At 44.6% G+C, this 19,814-nt stretch overlaps 1 protein-coding gene across 2 annotated transcripts in view; it reads right to left on the bottom strand.

Moving 5' to 3' along the window:
• The window catches only part of PLXNA1 (plexin A1), a 312,964-nt gene that overhangs the window by 265,532 nt on the left and 27,618 nt on the right, over window positions 1-19,814 (bottom strand). For both annotated transcript variants that reach the window (XM_020981168.2, XM_020981169.2), the window contains exon 3: window positions 1,197-1,379. In XM_020981168.2, the coding sequence (XP_020836827.1) occupies window positions 1,197-1,379 (183 nt within the window). The remainder of the gene's footprint in view (window positions 1-1,196; window positions 1,380-19,814) is intronic.

Raw genomic sequence — 19,814 nt, 5'->3', positions numbered from 1 at the left:
TCCATTACTCTGTCCTTCCTCCTACAACCGCAGAATCTCAGAGTTGGAAAGGACCTCGGAGGCTCTGCGCCCCAACCCTCTCAGAGTGTCCCCCTCATGCCCACCCCACAGCATTGCTGACATGGGTCATTCAGATTCTGCTAGGAGACTGCTAATGCCTGAGAGCTCACTATCTCCAGGACCAGAACAGCTCTAATAGTTAAAAAGGTTGGGAAAGGGGTGGTTCCTTACATTAAGCCAAAATCTTCCTCTCCGCTACTTCCATCCATTGTTCCTAGCAGGCCCTAGGAAGCCAATCAAAACAAGCCTAATCCCTTCCACTTGACAGCCCTCTATATGCCTGAAGATAAGAGATTAAAATAATAATAACAGCAGGCATTTATAGAGTACCTGAAGGCTTCCCAAGTACTTTACATATGTTATCATCTGATCCACATAACAACCCTGGGAGGGAAGGTGCTACCATTATCCCCATTTCACAGATGAGGAAACTGAGGGTGAAAGAGATTAAGCCATTTGCCCCAAGCCACAAAGTTAATAAGTGTCTAAGAGAGGATTTGAAGCTCTTCCCAGCTCCAAGTCCAGTACTGTATCCACTAGACCAAAGATCTCCCTTCTATGGCCTCATTTCCAATCTCCTCATCCTGCTAGTCACCCTTGTCTAAGCTTGTCACTCCTCTGCATGGACAAACCTCAGGACCACCAGCTCTGTCAACAACTCCACCCGGGCATTTTCCCAGCGCTCAGATGTCTCCCCATGGCACCAACTGCCTGCATTTGAAACCTCACACTGGAATTTTTCCTCATCATTCTATGATGGCTATTTCACCAGAACCTTCACAACCACCCCGTGGGGTCAGCAAAACCCATTTTCCATATGTTCAACCTAACACAAAAAGACATTCCTCAGAATGCACCCTGAGTATTCCAGCCGCCAAAACCACAACCCACATGTTCCAACTACAGGTTCCAGGTCTTCTCCCCTACAATGCACAACACGTGGCCTTCTGAATTTATCTTTCAACAAAATAAACAGGCTTTTAAAGCCCAACAGCTACAGCTGCATGATGAAGCTCTACGATTCAACCAGTCACCCCCAGACTAACACAGTGGCGAGCTCCTGACATCACCAATCAACAAAATCACGAGAAAATATCAACACTTCCCATTGGCCCATAGACCAAAAGATCAATTACCTTTTTGATGCGGCCACTCCGGGTCCCTGCAAAGACCACCGTGTGGCCCTGGTAGTCATAGGCAGCCACTGATGTCATGCCATCTTCCTTGTCCACAAAGAGTGGTGTGCCCTCAATGGTCACAGTCCCACCCAGAGGCTGGTTAAAGTCTTGCCCACAGAAATCATCATCAATCTGCAAAGGCTATGGAAAAAAGAAAGGAGGGAGAGTTAGAGGGAGCACATTTGTAGAGGGCACTATGGATGGTCCTCCAGGATTGGGTTGGGGAAAGGGCTTTGCCAAACTGACTCAGTCATGGGTGCAGGTTTCTTTGATAGACCTGACAGAGAACAGTATCTGCTAATCCATCATCTCAATAAGATTCAATGAACCTGAATATTTTCCTGCCCTCCAAAATACAGCATACCTTCTACTTGTCATACAACCATAGGAAGGGCTGCTGAAAATATCTGGTATGTATGCAACATGAGGAAAGTGATTTGTAAACTTTAAAGGACTAAAATCACCATGAGCTGCTCTTATTCTGCAAAAGTCAAGGGCTGACCAAGTGGGACAAAGTCTTGGGTTATATATTATTAAGACCTTAGGAGCACAGGTAGCATTTTCATCACCGCTGTTAATAGACAAAAAGCAAGAGCCTCAGAAGGAAAAGGAAAATGTAAGGAGTGAAGAGCTAGAAATAGACATACGCAAAGACATACACATAAGACATACACACAGACACACACATTAACACAGACACAGACACAGACATATAGACATAGATACAGAGACACAGACCTATAGACATACAGATAGACACAGATGTAGGTACAGATGTATATGTGTGTGTGATATGTATGTGTACGTATGTATGTGTACCTGTCACTCCATTAGAATCTAAGCCCTTTGAAAAGTAAGAATTTGGGGGGCAGAGCCAAGATGGCAGAGTGAAAGCAGTGACTTGCTTGAGCTCTCCCCCAAACCCCTCCAAATACTCATAAAAAATGGCTCTAAACAAATTCTGAAGCAGCAGAACCCACAAAAAGACAGAGCGAAACAAATTTTCAGCCCAAGACAACCTGGATGATTGATCAGAAAGTTGTATGCGCCGGGCTGGGAGAGCCAGCACAGCGCGGAATGGATGCGCAGGCTGCAGTGAACCTGGAGCAGGCCTCAGAGGACTGAATCACAGGCAGCTGTGGAGGTTTCCAGACTCCTCAATCCACCAATGCCAAAGACAACTTAGAAGGTCAGTGGGAAAAATCTGTTTCTGTCAGTGCTGAGAAAGGAAGGCGGGGTTTCAGCTCCATTCCCCAAGAGCGCCCTGGGAGGGGGCAGCTGCTTCCGAGCTTCCGGCCCACAGACTGAGGGGAATCCAGTGGCTGATCAGAGAGGGATTGCAGGGATCTCTTTGCCAGTGCTGAGGCAGGAATCTCTTGCTTTGCCCGTTTGGATCTGGGCCACAGTTCTGGGCAGCGGTGCTGGGGTGAGGAGGAGCGCTGGCTTGGTGGAGCTTGTAGTGGTGTGGAGAGGAACCCTCCTCACAGTTACAGGACAGAAAGGAGTACTTGTGGTCACAGGCCAGAGGAAAGGAGTAAACACCTCACCCCTTATCAAACTACCTTGGAAGGTCCCTACAAGTATCTCTGAAAACAGCTGTACAAACCCCCGAAGCTTGGGACAGTACATTCTCCACATTGGAAGCAGATTCGTACCTTAACAAAGAGTTTAAAACTCAAGTAATTGGCTGGGATCATGAGCAAGCAGCGCAAAAAGAGTCAGACTATATTATCTTACTTTGGTGAAAAAGAAGATCAAAATATACAACCAGAAGAAGACAACAAAGTCAAAGCTCCTACATCCAAAGCCTCCAAGAAAAATATGAATCAGTCCCAGGCCTTGGAAGAGCTCAAAAGGGATCTTGAGAAGCAAGTAAGGAAGTAGAGGAAAAACTGAGAGTGATGCAAGAAAATCATGAAAAACAAGTCAACAGCTTGCTAAAGGAGACCCAAAAAAATACTGAAGAAAATAACACCTTAAAAAATAGCCTAACCCAAATGGCAAAAGAGGTCCAAAAAGCCAATGAGGAGAAAAATGCCCTAAAAAGAAAAATTGGCCAAATGGAAAAGGAAGTCCAAAAGATTACTGAAGAAAATACTTCCTTAAAAATTAGAATAGAGCAATTGGAAGCTAGTGACTTTATGAGAAATCAAGACACAGTAGAACAAATCCAAAAGAATGAAAAATTAGAAAACAATGTGAAATATCTCATTGGAAAAACAACTGACCTGGAAAATAGATCCAGGAGAGAGAATTTAAAAATTATTGGACTATCTGAAAGCCATGATCAAAAAAAGAGCCTAGACATCATCTTTCAAGAAATTATCAAGGAAAACTGCCCTGATATATTAGAACCAGAGGGCAAAATAGAAATTGAAAGAATCCACAGATCTCCTCCTGAAAGAGATCCCCAAAGGAAAACTCCTAGGAATATTGTAGCCAAATTCCAGAGTTCCCAGGTCAAGGAGAAAATATTACAAGCTGCCAGAAGGAAACAGTTCAAGTACTGTGGAAACACAATCAGGATAACACAAGATTTAGCAGCTTCTACATTAAAGGACCGCAGGGCATGGAATATAATATTCCAGAGGGCAAAGGAGATAGGATTACAACCAAGAATCACCTACCCAGCAAAACTGAGTATAATCCTTCAGGGGAAAAAATGGTCATTCAGTGAAATAGAGGACTTTCAAGCATTCCTGATGAAAAGACCAGAGCTGAAAGAAAATTTGACTTTCAAATACAGGACTCAAGTGGAACATGAAGAGGTAAACAGGAAAGAGAAATCATAAGAGACTTATTAAGATTGAACTGTTTACATTCCTGCATGGAAAGATGATATTTATAACTCATGAGACCTTTGTCAGTATTAGGGTAGTTGGAGGAAAAAAATTATATGTATGTATATGTAGATAGATAGATAGAGGGCACAGGGTGAGTTGAAGATTAAGGGGTCATATCTGGAGAATAAAATTAAGGGATGAGAGAGGATTATACTCGGAGAAGAAGAAAGGGAGAGGTAGAATGGGGTAAATTATCTCACAAAAAAAGCAGAAAAGTCTCTTACAGTGGAGGGGAAAGGGGAAGGTGAGAGGGAATGAGTGAATCTTATTCTCATAGGATTTGGCTTAAGGAGGGAATAACATACACATTCAATTGGGTATGGAAATCTGTCTTACCCTACAGGAAAATAGGGGAGAAGGGGACAAGAGAGCAGGGGGATGATAGAGAGGAGGGCAGATTGGGAAAGGGTAATCAGAAGTAAATACTTCTGAGGAGGGACAGGGTCAAAAAAAGAATAGAATAAATGGGAGGGCAGGATAGGATTAAGGGAAATAGAGTTAGTTTTTTACAACATGTCTACTATGGACATGTTTTGCATAACTGCACATGTACAACCTGTATTGAGTTGCTTGCCTTTTCAATGAGGGTGGGTGGGGAGGGAGAAGACAGAAAATTTGAAACCTAAAGTTTTAAAAACATATGTTTAAAAAAATGTTTTCACATGCTACTGGGAAATAAGAAATAGGAAATGGGGTACAGAAGTCTATCCTGCCCTACAGGAAAATAGAAGGGGAAGGGGATAAGAGAAGGGGAGAGATAGAAGAGAGGACAGACTAGGGGAAGGGATATTCAGAATGCATGACATCTTGGGGTGGGGGAGGGGGAGATGGGGTGAAAATTTGGAGCTCAAAAACTTGTGGGAGTAATGTTGAAAACTAAAAATAAATAAATTTATATTTAAAAAAAAAAGAAAAGTAAGAATTTGTTCATTATTTGTATTTCTATCCTCAGTGCCCAGCACTGTGCCTGGAACATAGTAGACACTTAATAAATGAATGTTAATTGGTTAACAGGAGTGTCAAGGCTTGGCTCTTTTGAGCAATGCAATAATATAAGACAATCCCAAAAGATTCATGATGGAAAATGTTGTCCACATCTAGAGAAAGAACTACGGAATCTAAATGCAGATAGAAGCATACTGTTTTCTCTTTTGTTGTTTTTTGTTTTATCTTTCTCATGGTTTTTCCCTTTTGTTCTGATTCTTCTTTCACAGCATGACTGATGTGGGAATATGGTTAATATGATCATACATGTACAGCCTATATCAGATTGCATGCCATCTTGGGGAGGGGGAAACGGAAGTAGAGGGAAATTTTAGAACTCGAAATCTTATAAAAGCAGATATTGAAAATAAATATATTTTTAAAAATAAAATAAAAAGAAGAGTATTGAGAAATAAAACTTGGATTTCTGGACCATAGCTTAAAATATAGAAATCACAGTCAGGGATGGAGTTCACCTAACAAGGGCTGGTAAGAATGTCTTTGCTCGGTGTTTTGCATACGTAACCAATGCATGCTAAACTGCTTGGAGGGGGGTGAAAGGAAAAGTTTCTTGATTGCTCTATCCTAGCAACTAAAATTTCTTCTTGTTGATGACAAACCAGGTCAATAAAGTAAGTTTGCCTTGTTGCTTCTTTTACCTTTTGAAGGATGAAATTATCTTTACAATGTAACAAATATGTTGTATCAAATATGCCCCCAAAAAAACCCTGATATCTAACATATATAAGTAATTAACACATATGTATTTGCCCAAGAGTCATTCCCCCAACAGGCCCTATAATCAAGGGAAGATGGGGAAGAAAGGCAAATTATAAACCACAAGAAAAAAGGCTCTAATTCACTAATAGTAAGAGAAAACAAGTTAAAACAACCCTGGAGTTTTACTTCACAGCCACCAAATTGGCTAAGAAAATTTTGGAAGGATTTTAACTTGTGATTTCATTGGTAAAGGGGACTCCCACCAAGGAAACTACCTCTTGAGACAAAGGTAGTCAAAGTTAGAATATCTTTTAACTGGGGAATGGCTGAATGAATTGTGGTATATGGTGTAACATTACTGAACTGTAAGATATGATAAATATGAGGACTTCAGAGAAACACGAGAAGATTGGTATTAACTGACACAGAACAAGGAAAGCAAAACAAAACACCTGATGGTCAGAACACTGCAAATGAAGACAACACTAAAATGTAGCCTGTCAGATTCACTGTATTTACCAGCGCTGGCCCCAGAGAACAGATGATGAAATGTATTTTCCGGTCCTCCCAGTAGAAATGAGGTGGACCACTGGGACGGGGCACTCTATGAGTTTTTCAATGAGGTTGTTTTGTTGCTCAGTTTACAGGGGAGGGTTCTATGGGCTGAGATATACGGGGAAATGACAACGCGTTAAAAAAAAAAAACAGAAGGAATAAATAAATTTTTTTTAAGTGACCTTAAACTACAAAGAAAAGGGGAAGGGAAAAAAAAAACCCTGCCTATATACCACTCACTCAAAATCACCAGGTAGGTACATCTTAGGAGAATTAATAGTAGAGATGACCAGAAATTCAATGGAAACAAATTCCAGTTAAGGGGCCAGGCACAAAGCAGATGGCTATATACAAAAGCATCCAATGTGGGGATAAGCTAGGTGGATATAAGAGATTATAAAGCAAGAAAGCAAATTTAGCACCATAGGCACTAATACTAGATGACATTACCTAATAATAGATGATAGGACTCACAAGTAGAATTAGGCTCTGGAAGGGTATACTGTGTTCAAAAGAAATTAGATGAGTAAAAGGGGGATAGAGTAACACTCTACCTTAAGAAGATATATTTGGGGGAGGGGGGATCAGGAACCAGAGGGAGGAAGCATAGGGGGAGCACCTGGGTGAAAATCAACTGAGTTAGAAAATAGAGCACAACACTGTACTACAGACCACCTGTACAGAAAGACTTAATAGATGAGTAATTCAGGAAATAGCTATAAACACAACACAGAGTTGGTCACATGGCACAAAAGTATGTTAAGTGTAGAGATGGACAATTTCCATCAGCCAGCCATCTGCTGGCTCACTTGAGATCACTCTCTCTCTCTCTCTCTCTCTCTCTCTCTGTCTCTATCTCTGTCTCTCTCTCTCTGCCCCAAGCAAGAGACACAAATAACAATTCCTTCATTTATTATTGTAACAGGATTGCATCAGCCAAGCACTCTGCACATGGTCCTAAGGATGGGGCTCAATGGCCAATCCCCTGTTACGCCGTAAAGATAATTTCATCCTTCAAACGGTAAAAGAAGCAACAAGGCAAACTAACAAGAAGTAATTGTAGTTGCTAGGACAGATCAGTCAAGAAGCTTTTATTAAGCACCTATTAATGGAGCAGGTAGGCAACTGAATATAAAGACAAATGTGGGGAAAAAATCCCTCAAGGAGAGATCCCTGCCCTCAAGGAGCTTACTTACATTGCTCTGGGGTAGATAAAATTATATATAAATAACTATATACCAAAAAAACACAAGGCAAAGGAGAGATTCAGGCCTGGACTCTGTCAGAACGAAGATGCTTCATCTTTTCACGTGTCCTATGACAGCCTGGTGAAGTTTCTAAATGTAAAACACAATACACAGTTACAAAGGAAACCAAAGGTGAATGAAAGCAAAGATGTAATTTTGTCTTCTCCAAATTCATGTTATTGTTGTTGTTCGGTCATTTCAGTCACGACCAACTCTTAGTGACCCCATTCGAGGTTTTCTCAGCAAAGATACTGGAGTGGTTTGTCATTTCCTTCTTTGGCTCATTTTACAGATGAGGAAACTGAGGCAGAGGTTAAGTGACTTGGCCAGAGTCACACAGCTAGTGAGTGTCTGAGGCCAGATTTGACTCCAGGCCTGGCATTCTATCCACTATACCACCTAGCGGCCCTCCAAATCCATGGACCCATGAAATCTATCCATGCACCTCAGTTAAGCACCTATGACGTTTAAAGCATCACTTTCTATGATGGCAACCTTGGGGGAAGTAAGCACTCCATCTTGATAGAGTCAGGACAGCAAAGTGAGGAAGAATGTGATCTATACCCCAGACTCAGGGGGAAGAAGATTCCAAGGCAGCTTCCCAAAAACTAAGAACTTGCAGGGAAAATCAACCCAAAAAGGAGGGGAAGCTTTCAAGAAAGAAATCCTCAAGAGACACGATCCCAACAATGTAGAAAAGAAAAGAGGGGAGGGGGTGTCTGCAGAGACCAATGCAGATAACTCATCAATTAAGTTAAGATTTTCGAAAGACATAGCAGAATTGGAAGCAAACACTGGTAAGAGAAAGCTCAAGTCAATTTAAAAATCACCTTCACAAATACTAAATTCATCCCAGTTTATCTGAAAAAGCCTGTAAGATCAATGAGGCAACAGTCTGACACAGGATTCAACCTCAAATCTTCTGCTGTGTGAACAGAAAAAAAAATCACCCTAATATAATTTATTAAGCATTGATTAAACCCCTTCCTTCAAGTCTTAACTCAAGGCCCACCTTCTACAACAAGTCTTCCTAGTCCTTTTTAATCACAGTCCCTTCCTTGAGGGCAGGAACAGGTTAATTAAGTGACTTGCCCAGTTTTCTTCCAAGTCTGAGATTCTGGGATTTGAAGATAATAATAACAACAATAATTCACATTTCTACAACTCTTCCAAGTTTATAAGCCCCCTTTCTCATCGCAACCCAGTAGGAGAAACAGTGCCAATGTTATCATCCCCATTTTAGAGATGAGGAAATCACAGGTCCATGAAATTGTGTTTCTCTCCAACTACTGTACTTGGCTACTCTGTATTTATTCCCTTTATTATTTGTTTTGCAAAAACATCTATGTCTCTGTGCTTGTAATCCCCCCATCAGAATGGGGGTAAACTCCTTGGGGGTAGAATGCTTCATTCCTTCATTCACTCAGGTCTCAACCTGCCCACTCACCCCTCATCCATCCACCACCACCAGAGCCTTCTCTTCCTCCAGGAATATGCCACGCCCACCTCCTTCTCCCATTGCTGGGTTCCTCCCAGGCCTTCTATTTTGGGAGGGACCTAGGCTGAACAACCTTGATTCCCCTTCTGGCTCAGCTTCTGACTTTTACAGACTTGGACACCATGTTGGAAGTGGGGGAGGAGGAGGAAAGGAATCACCCCACACACACACTACTTTTCAGCTCCCATTAGAATGTAAGTTCTTTGAGGGCAGGGACTGTCTTTTTGTTAGCATTTGTATCACCAGCCCTGAGAAAGGTGCTTGTAACAGAATAATCACTTGATAAATGCTGTTTGTGCCTGGCCTTTGTCATTCGTATCCTACATCAAACACAGGAGATGCTGAAAAATATTTTGTCAATGGAATGGATCAACAGACAACTCGCTATGTTATGAAAATACAAAGGATTCTTACATTCTGCTAACAACTCCAGTGGAGGTGGAGGCCAACTTAGATATCCTATAAGATCCAGTCCAGCTTCAAGACCAAGATTCTGTGTTAACCTTCTAATTTTGCAGATGAGGAAACATATGCCCAAAGGGCTAAAATACCATTACGCTAAGTTAGGCTCCACCTAAAATACAGGGATTTCCCCAAGAAACCACCCCAGAACTTTAGTCCCTTTTCCATTAGTAATCCAGCAAAATACCACAATCCAAGGGCAGATTTAGCCAAAATTTAAAAGCCAGGTAGCCAGAGGGGTAGGGGTAGAGCCTCTGAGGGGCTCTGGCTGGAAGAAGGTTACAGAACCTTCGCTATTGATCTCACTAAAACCCAGGATGTGCTCACAAGAAGCCTGTGATGTTAGATACCAATTTAGAGATAAAAGAAATGGTGGGTCATCGGGTCTAAATCCCTCATTTTACAGAAAAGGAAAATGAGGTCCTTAGAGCTGATGTGACTTGTCTAGGGTCAAACAGCTAGCTAGTAAGAGACTGGAAGCAGAATTTGAACCCAGGTCTATCTAATCTGAACTCCAACACACTCAGCTGATGCTGGAATAAAAATCAAAGAAAGTATGGTAGCTTCCAACAACTAGGAAGTCTCCCAGGTAAGACTCTGGGCTCTCTTTCTCAGTCCTGACCAGGTCCTGGTTGGGGAAGACCATCTCACAGCTTAGGAGGGCTTAGAAATCTCAGGACGGCCCCAGTTACTGGACAAGCTCTGGTTAAAAAAAAAAATAATTCCTCAATCCCAGCCAAAACATGTGAGGCCTCAAGACAGAGATAAGGGTGCAGTGACAAAGGCATCCCCCAACCTGGAAATCACTCTCTAGCTGGAGCTCCACAGTTCCCATGGCAACCTGGGATCCACCAGCCTCTTGCCCAAGTCCCCAGGGCCCCGGAGAAGGGGAGGCGGGAGGGTAGGGGGGCTAAGAAAGAAGAAACAGCCCCCCCCACCCTTGGCATCTCACACACCAGACAGAGGCCTACTGTTTCAGGGTCCGTGGGATCTAAGCCAAAGCACCCTGGTTTGGGTTAGAGAGACAGTGGGAAGCCCCAGAAAGAGAAAGGCTCTGGGGATCGAGAGACCCGACCTCCAGTCCTGTGACCCCGAGCAATTAGCTTGTGTGACTTTTCATCTCTGGGCCTCAGTTTTCCCAAACTGTAGAATGAGGATGCTGGAGAACAAAGCAGGAAGAACCAGGAGAATTTACACAGTGACCACAATATGTTAAAAGAACTGAAACAACACTGAAAGACGTAAGGACCGTAACCCAGGCGGGAGGCTGTCTCTCGACAGAGGTGGTGAACCACAGGGACAGAATGAGGCAGACATCAGGCACAGCCAATAGTAATATGCAACTGGGTCTGGCTGGGCTCTACTTCTTTGTGACAAAGAAAGAAAAGGTTGGGGAAGGAGTCTTTTGCAAGGGATCATGATGAATTAAAAAAAAAAAGAACGTCGATAAAAACTTTTTTTTTTAAATAAGGGCAAATGATTCTAAAGGTACCTTCCAAGTCCTATAAGCTATGGTCCTTAAAAGCATTGTTAAGAGAAATCACAAAGGGCTAAGCATAAGTGGATGGAGTTTTCCTGCAGGCTTAACTCTGCACTGCCGAGACAGGACAATTTATCAGCCACTCAAAGAATATTTAGTCTGGAAAGGGCCTAATGATATAGATTAGCCCTGGAAGAGATCTTAGAATGCAGGAGGTGAGGCATCAGACAGACCTTACAACATGCAATATCGGTGCTAGACGCTGGACCGTAGAACAGGAGATGTCAGAGCCGGAAGAGACCTAGAACATGACACAGAACACAGAATGTTGCAGCTGGGAGGACCCTTCGAGATCTGTACTCTGTCTCCTTCATTTTAGAGAAGAAGAAACTGAGGTCCAGAGTAGGAAAAGAGACCTGTCCAGGGTCACATAGCCAGTCAGGAGCAAAACAAGGGCCAGGGGTCAGCTTGTCAGACTCAGGCAGACCAAACAGAGTGCTCTTCCTTGCCTCCCTCCCTGACACCTCTTCCAAGAGCTCCATGTGTCCAAGAGACTGGGAAAAAGGCAGCAAGAAAGAGCAGGCGTGGGGATGCTTGTGTGAACGTGAGGCTGTGGGGTCAGGTCTGGGCAAGGTTTTGGGCATGTGCCTATGGGAGAAGTCATATGAATGCGTGATTGTGTGGGTTTGGGTGAGGCTCAGCAAGTCTGCATGAGGTAGTGGATACAGTGGGAATGCCTTCGGTGCTGTGAAGCCTGGGGGCGGTCACTGGGGTGTGCCCCATGCCCAAGGTTGTGTGAATGGGAGACTGTGTAGGTCTGAGACAGGGTCCAGATGGTAATAATACCAATAATAATAAAGATAATTAGCACTAATTATCTGACAATATTCCAATCTTAATCAAACTCCCACTGAAGTTAACTAAGGGACTAGGGTCCCCAGGCTGGTAAGTATCTGAGGTAAGATTTGCACTCTGGGCTTCCTAACTTCACTCTCTGCCTCCCTTGAGAGCACCTAGGTCAGCTCTAGAGGATGTACTTACTATATGTGAGTACTGGAGAGCTGGGCCTCACAGGTATGCACTATGTATGCGTGCATCTACAGTGGGGAACGAACAGGGCTGGTCCAACTCTGTGAAGCTGTTGGTGTATACTGCACCTGGGAGGCCGCCAGGGTTTGGGGGGCGGTGTGTAAGACTGTCCAAGCCTGGGGATGTCTAGCCAACAAGGTGGGTGGGGTAGACCCAAATTAGCAGGTGCGGGTACAAGGTTGGTGGGCCAAGCTGGCTATTTTCTGAAGCGCCAGGCTCACCAGGACCATTTAAGGCAGAACGAGTTCAAAGCCCGGATTATCTCAAACACACCCATCTCCAACCACTCCAGCCCCACCCAACCCAGAGGAGGCTCACAATTGACATTTTACTAGAGGAACAGAGGAGTGACATCACTGGATCTGAAGTCACCCCGATCTCCAAGACCAAAGGCAATGTTAACGCCCACCATGACAGCTCACATTTATAAAGCACTCTACCAGTAGTATCTCATTTGATCCTCACAACAAGCCTGCGAGGGTATCATACCCATTTTACAGATGAGAGGTGATGAGAATCTGGGGCAGGATTCAAACTCAGTTCTTCTTCACTCCCAGTCCAGTGCTCCACCCCCTACACCAAGCTGCCTCAGTGTGTTCCCAGGATGAGGCGGCAATTCTCTCTAGCAGACAGAACAAGTCACTCCCTCTGAGCATCAGTCGTTCCTCTCCCAGCAAAGGAGGAAGTCGGACTCAGGGATTTAATCTCCTGCCCCAGGGCCCAAGGGTTCTCCATTTCTTCCAAAGGGACAGACAAGTAACTGCCATAGTAGCCTGGAGGAGGACGAAGTCATTGTAGGCTGGGGCTAAAGGGACCCAGGAAGGCTGTCTGGGGGAAGAAGCTCAGGCACAAGGAAGCCGGGGAGCCTGAAGCCAGAGCAGGAAGCACAGGGGAAGAGAAAAACCAAAGGCGCCTAGCTCCTTCTGGGCGGGGCCTTTTCCCCCCTTTATCCTTAAGACAAAGCAGTAGCTCCAACACACAGTTGGTGTACAATACACGTTTGTTGAGTGACTGACTGACTATGGGAGATCAGAGGAGAGAGAGAGAGAGATCTCTATGGGCTGGAGTGGATAACGAAGGCTTCAGAGGGAATCACAGGGACCTCTGGGACCACAGAGTCTGACCTTTTCATTTTACAGATGAGGAACCTTAAGCTGAGACTGACGCTGGGATTCAGAAGCTGAGAAGGCAAGGGCCAAAGAAGAAAGCCAGCTAACCATCCAGGAAAAACCACCAAGATTTTATTTCAAACCATTCAACACTAATAGGTCAAGATAGCATGAAAAAGAAAGAAGGCATGATGTGAAATAAGGGATCTTTTCCCTCTCCTCTCTCCCCATTTCTCCTCTCATTCGTATTCTCTCTCTCTCACTCCCCCTCCCTCCCTCCCTTTCTCTCTCTCTCCATAATGCCTGCAGCAGGCTCTCAACAGGAGCCAGGCCCCCTTCATGTTATCCTAACAGAGTGATTCCCATCTCCTTAACATGTGATTAAGCTCCTAGCAGGGTGACCCTCAGCCCCTCGGCAGCCATCAAGTGCTACTTCCCCCCACTTCCCTCACACTGGGAGGAGGGGCTGCTCAGCCTGGCTCATCGTCCTCCCAGAGAGAAGAACAACAGGGTCTCCTCCTCCTAGAGACACCAGCCAAATTCAGGTCAAATGACAGGCACGGAAAAGAGGAGCGGCTCCTTAGCCCCAAACATGGTATGCCACAGAGTCCAGAGATTCTTCTTTTATGGAAGAAGAAAATGGCTCCCACAAAACAAACATGACTTGGCCAAGTTAATGTAGCAAGTAACTAGCAAAGATGGAACTAGAAACTTGGACAGAGAAAAGGAGGTGAAAGGGGGAAAAAGAGAAGAAAGAGAATAGCAAAGAGGAGAGGAAGAGAAAAAATGAAAGAAGGGGAAAGGGGGGAAAAGGAGACAGAATAAGGAGAGAGGAAGAAAGAAGAGGAAGAGGAGAAAAGAAAGGGAGGCGGAAAGGAAAGGAAAAGAGAAGAGGGAGAGGAAAAAGAGAATGAGTAAAAGCAGAGGAGAAAGGGAGTGAAGAAATAAAAGGTGAGGTCTTCAGATTGCCTACCTGCATTTTGCAACACCCCAGGGTACCTCTAATTACATCAAAGAGTGTCACAACATAGTAATTCAGCTTAATTTTTAAAATATAGCAATAAATCAACAATTAGGTATTGGTTACCTGCTTCTTGACAAGCCTACACTAGGCTGCATGGTAGAGGATATAAGGAGAATTTAGTCTAATTGAGAAGATAAGGCTCTTATACAAAAAACCAAGCAGACTATCACCCCACACCCAACAGATTGGCTAATATAACAGAAAAGTAAAATGACAAATGTTGGAGGGGACATGGGAAAACTGAGACACTAATGCATTGTTGGTGGAGTTGTGAACTGATTCATCCATTCTGGAGAGCAATTTGGAACTATGCCCAAAGGGCTATAAAACCATGCATACCCTTTGACCAAGCAATAATACCACTACGAGATCTGTATCCCAAAAGAGAGAAAAAACAAAAAGGAAAAAGACCTTTATGTACTTATAGCAGCTCTTTTAGTGGTGGCCAAGAATTGGAAATTGGGGGTGGGAGATGTCCATCAACTGAAGAATAGCTGAACAAGTGGTAGTATATGATTGCAGTGGAATACTATTGCACTGTAAGAAACAATCAGCAGGATGCTCTCAGAAAAACCTGGAAAGACTTACATGAACTGATGCAAAGTGAAATGAGCAGAACCAAAGAACATTTAACACGGTAACAGCAATACTGTATAACGAGGATCAACTGTGAATGACTTAGCTAGTCTCAGCAATACAATGATCCAAGACAACTCCAAAGGACTTATGATAAAAAATGCTATCTACCTCCAGGGAAAGAACAGATGGAGTCTGAATGCAGATCAAATCATACTTTTTCTTGGGTTTTTTTTTTGTCTGTATTTTTGTCTGTATTTTCTTTCACAACATGGCTAACGTGGAAATATGTTTTACTTGACTGCACACGTATAACCTATATCAAACTGCTTGTCTTCTCAATAGAGAGGAAGGGGAGGGGAGGAAGGGAAGGAGAGAATTTGGAACTCAAAAGTTTTTTTTTATGAAATGTTTAAAATTGTTTTTACATGTAATTGGAGAAAAAATAAAATGTTAATTTGTTTTTAAAGTAACAAGCAGATGACAAACAGTACAATAGCTAGAAGTTCAGAAGGTGATCTGGAACATTTGAGTGTTGGGATAGTCAGGAAGGGCTTGATGGATAAGGAGGAAGTGGGCTAGGCCTTAAAGGATTTGGATAGGTGGAGGGGACTAGGGCAAGGCATTAAAGCACTCTAGGCAAAAAGAGAGTGACCTACTCTCCTGGGGTCCATAGGATACTCTCAGGATGAGATGGGGAAGTGCCAAGAAATCGAGATAACCTGAAGAACTGATTAAGAGCCAGGCACAGCCACCCTTGGCTGGATCCTGCTCACAAGCAAAACTCCCGCATTCAGGACTTGACTTCCCACCCATCCCAGGCTGATCCTCAATCCTGGAGGCTAGCCTGTAAAGCTTCAGTCTTGTTCTGTCAGTGAAAGTTCAGGCTTGGGAGCACTCCAAGGATCTGTTCTGGGCTACCACCCTGGGCCTAGGAAAACTGAAGGGAATAACATTAGCCGCAAACCAGAGGGTCTGAACTGATCCCATCACAACCCTCTTATCTGAGGAATCACCTTCATACCCCTGGAGATGTTTGGATAGAGCAGAGGTGCTCAAAGTATGGCCTGGGAATCCGTGAGGGTCCCTGACACCCTTTCAAGGGGCCACAAGGCCAAAATGATCACTTTAATTTCCAACTCATATAAATAAAAGGGCTTTGACGGGAACTCAATCATTTTTTTATGCGTATAAAGGGATCCTGAGAACCAGTGGGATAGAGGTTGATAACAGATGACCTAGAGCTCACTGGCCACTCTCAGTGTCAGACAGAAGCTGCTCTGTTCAGTATTTAAAGCCTTTCATGATTTGACCCCAAGCTACCTTTCCAATCTTTCCTCACCTTCCTGTACTCTGCAGTGGAAAACTCCTTACTCTTCCTTACACAGGAAACTCCAGCTCCTCTCTCCCTGCCTTTACAATGGCCGTCTCTCATGCCTACAATGCATTCCTCCCCCACTTCTCTCTCTACCCACCTCTTAAAATCCTATTTCCTTTCAAACTGTGCTCAGGCAACATCTTCTACACAAAACTCGTCCTGATCTCCACGGTCCCTGACCTGCTCCCCTCTGCTGCCACATTCAAAATTTATCTTGTATGTATTTTATATGTGCTTTCATATAAGCTTATTAATTATATATATACACTTTCACACGTGCTTATTAATGAACATGTTATCTCCTCCAAAAGAATGTAAACTCCTTGAAGACAGGCACTGCCTCCCCAGCACTTAGGAGACACAGTGCATCCAGCGGCCGGGTCTGCAGTCAGAAAGACCCGAGTTCAAATCCTATCTCAGACACTTGTTCACGTTCTTGAACATCAACTGGAGTGGTCTGCCCTTTCCTTCTCCAGCTCATGTAACAGATGAAGAAACTGAGGCAAAGTTAATTGACTTGCCCAGGGTCCGAGGCCAGATTTGAACTCGGGAAGAGGAGTCTTCCTGACTTCAGGCCTAGCCCTCTATGCACCTTGCCACTAGTTGCCCCCTCAGACACTTAATAGCTGTGCAATCCTGAGCAAGTCACTTAACCTCGGTTTGCCTGTTTCCTCACCTGTAAAATGGGGATAATAGCAGCCCTGCCTCACAGGATCCAGTGAGATAACATCTCTTAGCGTGGGCTCTGACACATAGAAAGTACTATAGACATGTTAGCCACCATCATCATGCCTGGTATACAGTAAATGCTTAATAGATGCAAGCTGGGGGACTGACTGATAATGAGCTGAGGCCAAGGAGGAGTAGAAGAACAGCCTCTGATTGGCAGGAAGAAGGTAAAAGGCTGATGCATCCAAGGACACCAAGATGGGTACCGGGAGACCCGCCTCCTAGTTCCAGCTTCGTGAACCTCAAGAAGTGTTTTCCCATCTCTGGGCCTCCGTTTCCTCATCCTTAAAATAAGGTGTCAGGGAGAGGCAGAGATAGAGCATATCTGTGGCCCCTTCCAAATGTGAAAGAACACTAGAAACCCAAGTTGTGCCTGGATCTCCGTTTCCTCACCTGTAAAATGGGAATAAGTTTCCATTGACAGGTAAAAATTGAGGAGCCAATGAGATTATGGATGGGAACTCACTGTGAAAACCTAACAGAACCTGCAGATGTAAGGGATGATAATTGTTATTCTGGTGTTCTCTCCTGTTTCCCTCTCCAACAGTAAGAAGGGAGGGAGGGGGAGAGGGAGGGAGAACGTCAGCGACAGGCTGACAGAAGACTAAATGTGGGGAGGAGGGCTGTGAAGAGTGACAAGGTGAGGAGCAAGGCAGGGAGGCCCCCAATCAAGCTGGCTTATTCCTGGCTATCACCAACCCCCACCCTATCCCTCCTCCCCGAAATGAGAGACAGAACTGGCTATGGCCCTGACCAATTCCAGATGAGGAGGCAAAGGCCCCCCATTAGCCAAGACTTAATGAATAATCAGGGGTGGGGAGATCCACAGGCAGCAGCAGGGACCAATTTACTCCCAGAAAACTTATTTGTGTCTCCTCCCCAGAGGGCCTCAGGGCCATTTCTCTACCAGCTGAGCCCCTGAGCAGTACTGGCTCACTGAGCAGAGTTAGAGGCCTGGAACAGGGCCTGATACTAAGGCCAGAGTGAGGAGCAGGGGGCTCAGTCTGTGACTGGGATTAGTCGATCTGTAATTTCCCCCATCAGAAAGATGGGCAGCTATAAAAAAAAAACCCATCATGACTCTGCCTATGGGGAACAGAGATCAATCCTGGGCCTGACTGGCATCACCCTACCCCATTCTAACCCTCCAGCATGATGGACCCTACCTCCCACCATTGATCTTTTCTCTTGTCTTAATGGCAGAGGGAACATAGGGTGGGATGGGGAGAGAGAATGGCCCCAGAATTCCCAGGATCCCCTCTCCAGTATGCTCAGTGGCATGTGCTGAACCAGCCACTAAGCAGGAGGGAGCCTCAGCTGGAAAGGAGGGCAAAGATCCAATCCCTGCTGAGCTGCAGCCAACATATCCTGGCTCTGCCATGCTCCTCCTTGGGGCCAGGGCACAGACCCCAGCTGAGTGAGCAGATCCCAGAGGAAGAGAAGATGGAGGCAGAGCAGAGAAAGCCCTGGGCAGGAGGAGGGAGGAAGGACAGACTGCTTCCAACACCAAGGTAGGTCTCCACCCAGAGCATCAGCACCGTCAGAGCCGGTCTTCCTCCTCCTTCCCTTCTCCCGGGCACACTTCACTGTGCAGTTTCCTTAACCTCATCTGCTGCTGAATATGCAAGAGGGTAAATGTTTATGGTGTTTACCGTTCTTTGCTTTGTCTCAACAGACTCACTGGGAGATGGCAAATACAGCTGTACTGAGCAGTGAGGAGGCTGCCAAGTGGCTCCCTAATTTCCTCATTAGGAAAGCGTCTGTACCTCTCCCCACCACGCTCAGGTAGAAGAGCTTATCTCGTAGGCAGAACGGAAGCTGGTTGGTCCTGCAGTTAGGGTACGGGGTAGGCAAGGCAGGCTGACCCCCATCAGACCCAGCCCAACTGGGCAGAAACTGGAGTGTGCAAAGGACCCTGAATGTCTTGGGAGTCCAGATTACCAGCTGAATCGTTTAGAGCCTCCTTACACAGAATGAAGAGACTGAGGTCCAGGGAGGTGAGGAAATTTGTCCAGAGTCACATGGGGTGGAGCTGGTGGGGGCTGGAGAGTGAACTCAGGTCCTCTGACTTGAGATTCAATGCTCTTTCCGATGTACCTCACTCTCACAAGAGACAGCTAAGGGGGCTTAGTGGATAGAGTACTGAGCCTGGAATTGGGAAGACCTGAGTTCAAATCCTGTCTAGCTGTGTGATGCTGGGCAAGTCACCTAAACTCAGTTCCCTCAACTGTAAAAGGGAGTTAATAATAGCACCTACCTCCCAGGGTTATGAGGATCAAATGAAATCATATGTGCAAAGTGTTTAGCACAAGGCCTGACACATAGAAGGTATTTCCTGCCTATTCCCTCCCTTCTCGCTAGACCTCTTTCTTTCACTCATATGCCAGATCTGCTCTATCATTTATCAAATGCCCAGATCATCTAACACAAAGTAAAGGGGTTGCCAGTCAACAAGTATCTGTTTTGGGCACTTTCAATATAAACAGTATTTTATTTTTTCCAATTGCCTGTAAAGACAATTTTCAACATTCATTTTTTAAAAGACTGAGTTCCAAATTTTTCTCCCTCCTTCTCTCCCCTCCCCCAAGACAGCAAGCACTCTGATCCAGACTATACACGTGCTATCATGTAAAACAGACTTCCACATTAGTCATTCGACAAGTGTTTTGTAAGTGTTTACTGTGTGCCAGGCACTATGACAAAAGCTGGAGACACAAAGAAACGCAAAAGACAGTCCCTGCCCTCAAGGAGCTTACATTCTAATGGAGGAGAGAAATATGGAAATATGGGTGATAGGTACAAAGTAGATGGAACGTACATATGCACATAACAAAAAAGAGGAAGGGGAGAGTGAAAAAGGCCACCTACAGGGAAGCCCCAGA

Source organism: Phascolarctos cinereus, unplaced genomic scaffold (assembly GCF_003287225.1).
Source record: "Phascolarctos cinereus isolate Bilbo 61053 unplaced genomic scaffold, phaCin_HiC Scaffold_4;HRSCAF=312, whole genome shotgun sequence".
Classification (NCBI taxonomy): Eukaryota; Metazoa; Chordata; class Mammalia; order Diprotodontia; family Phascolarctidae; genus Phascolarctos; species Phascolarctos cinereus.
The sequence above is the reverse complement of the archived record's forward strand: the minus strand, read 5'-3'. Positions and strand labels throughout refer to the sequence as shown.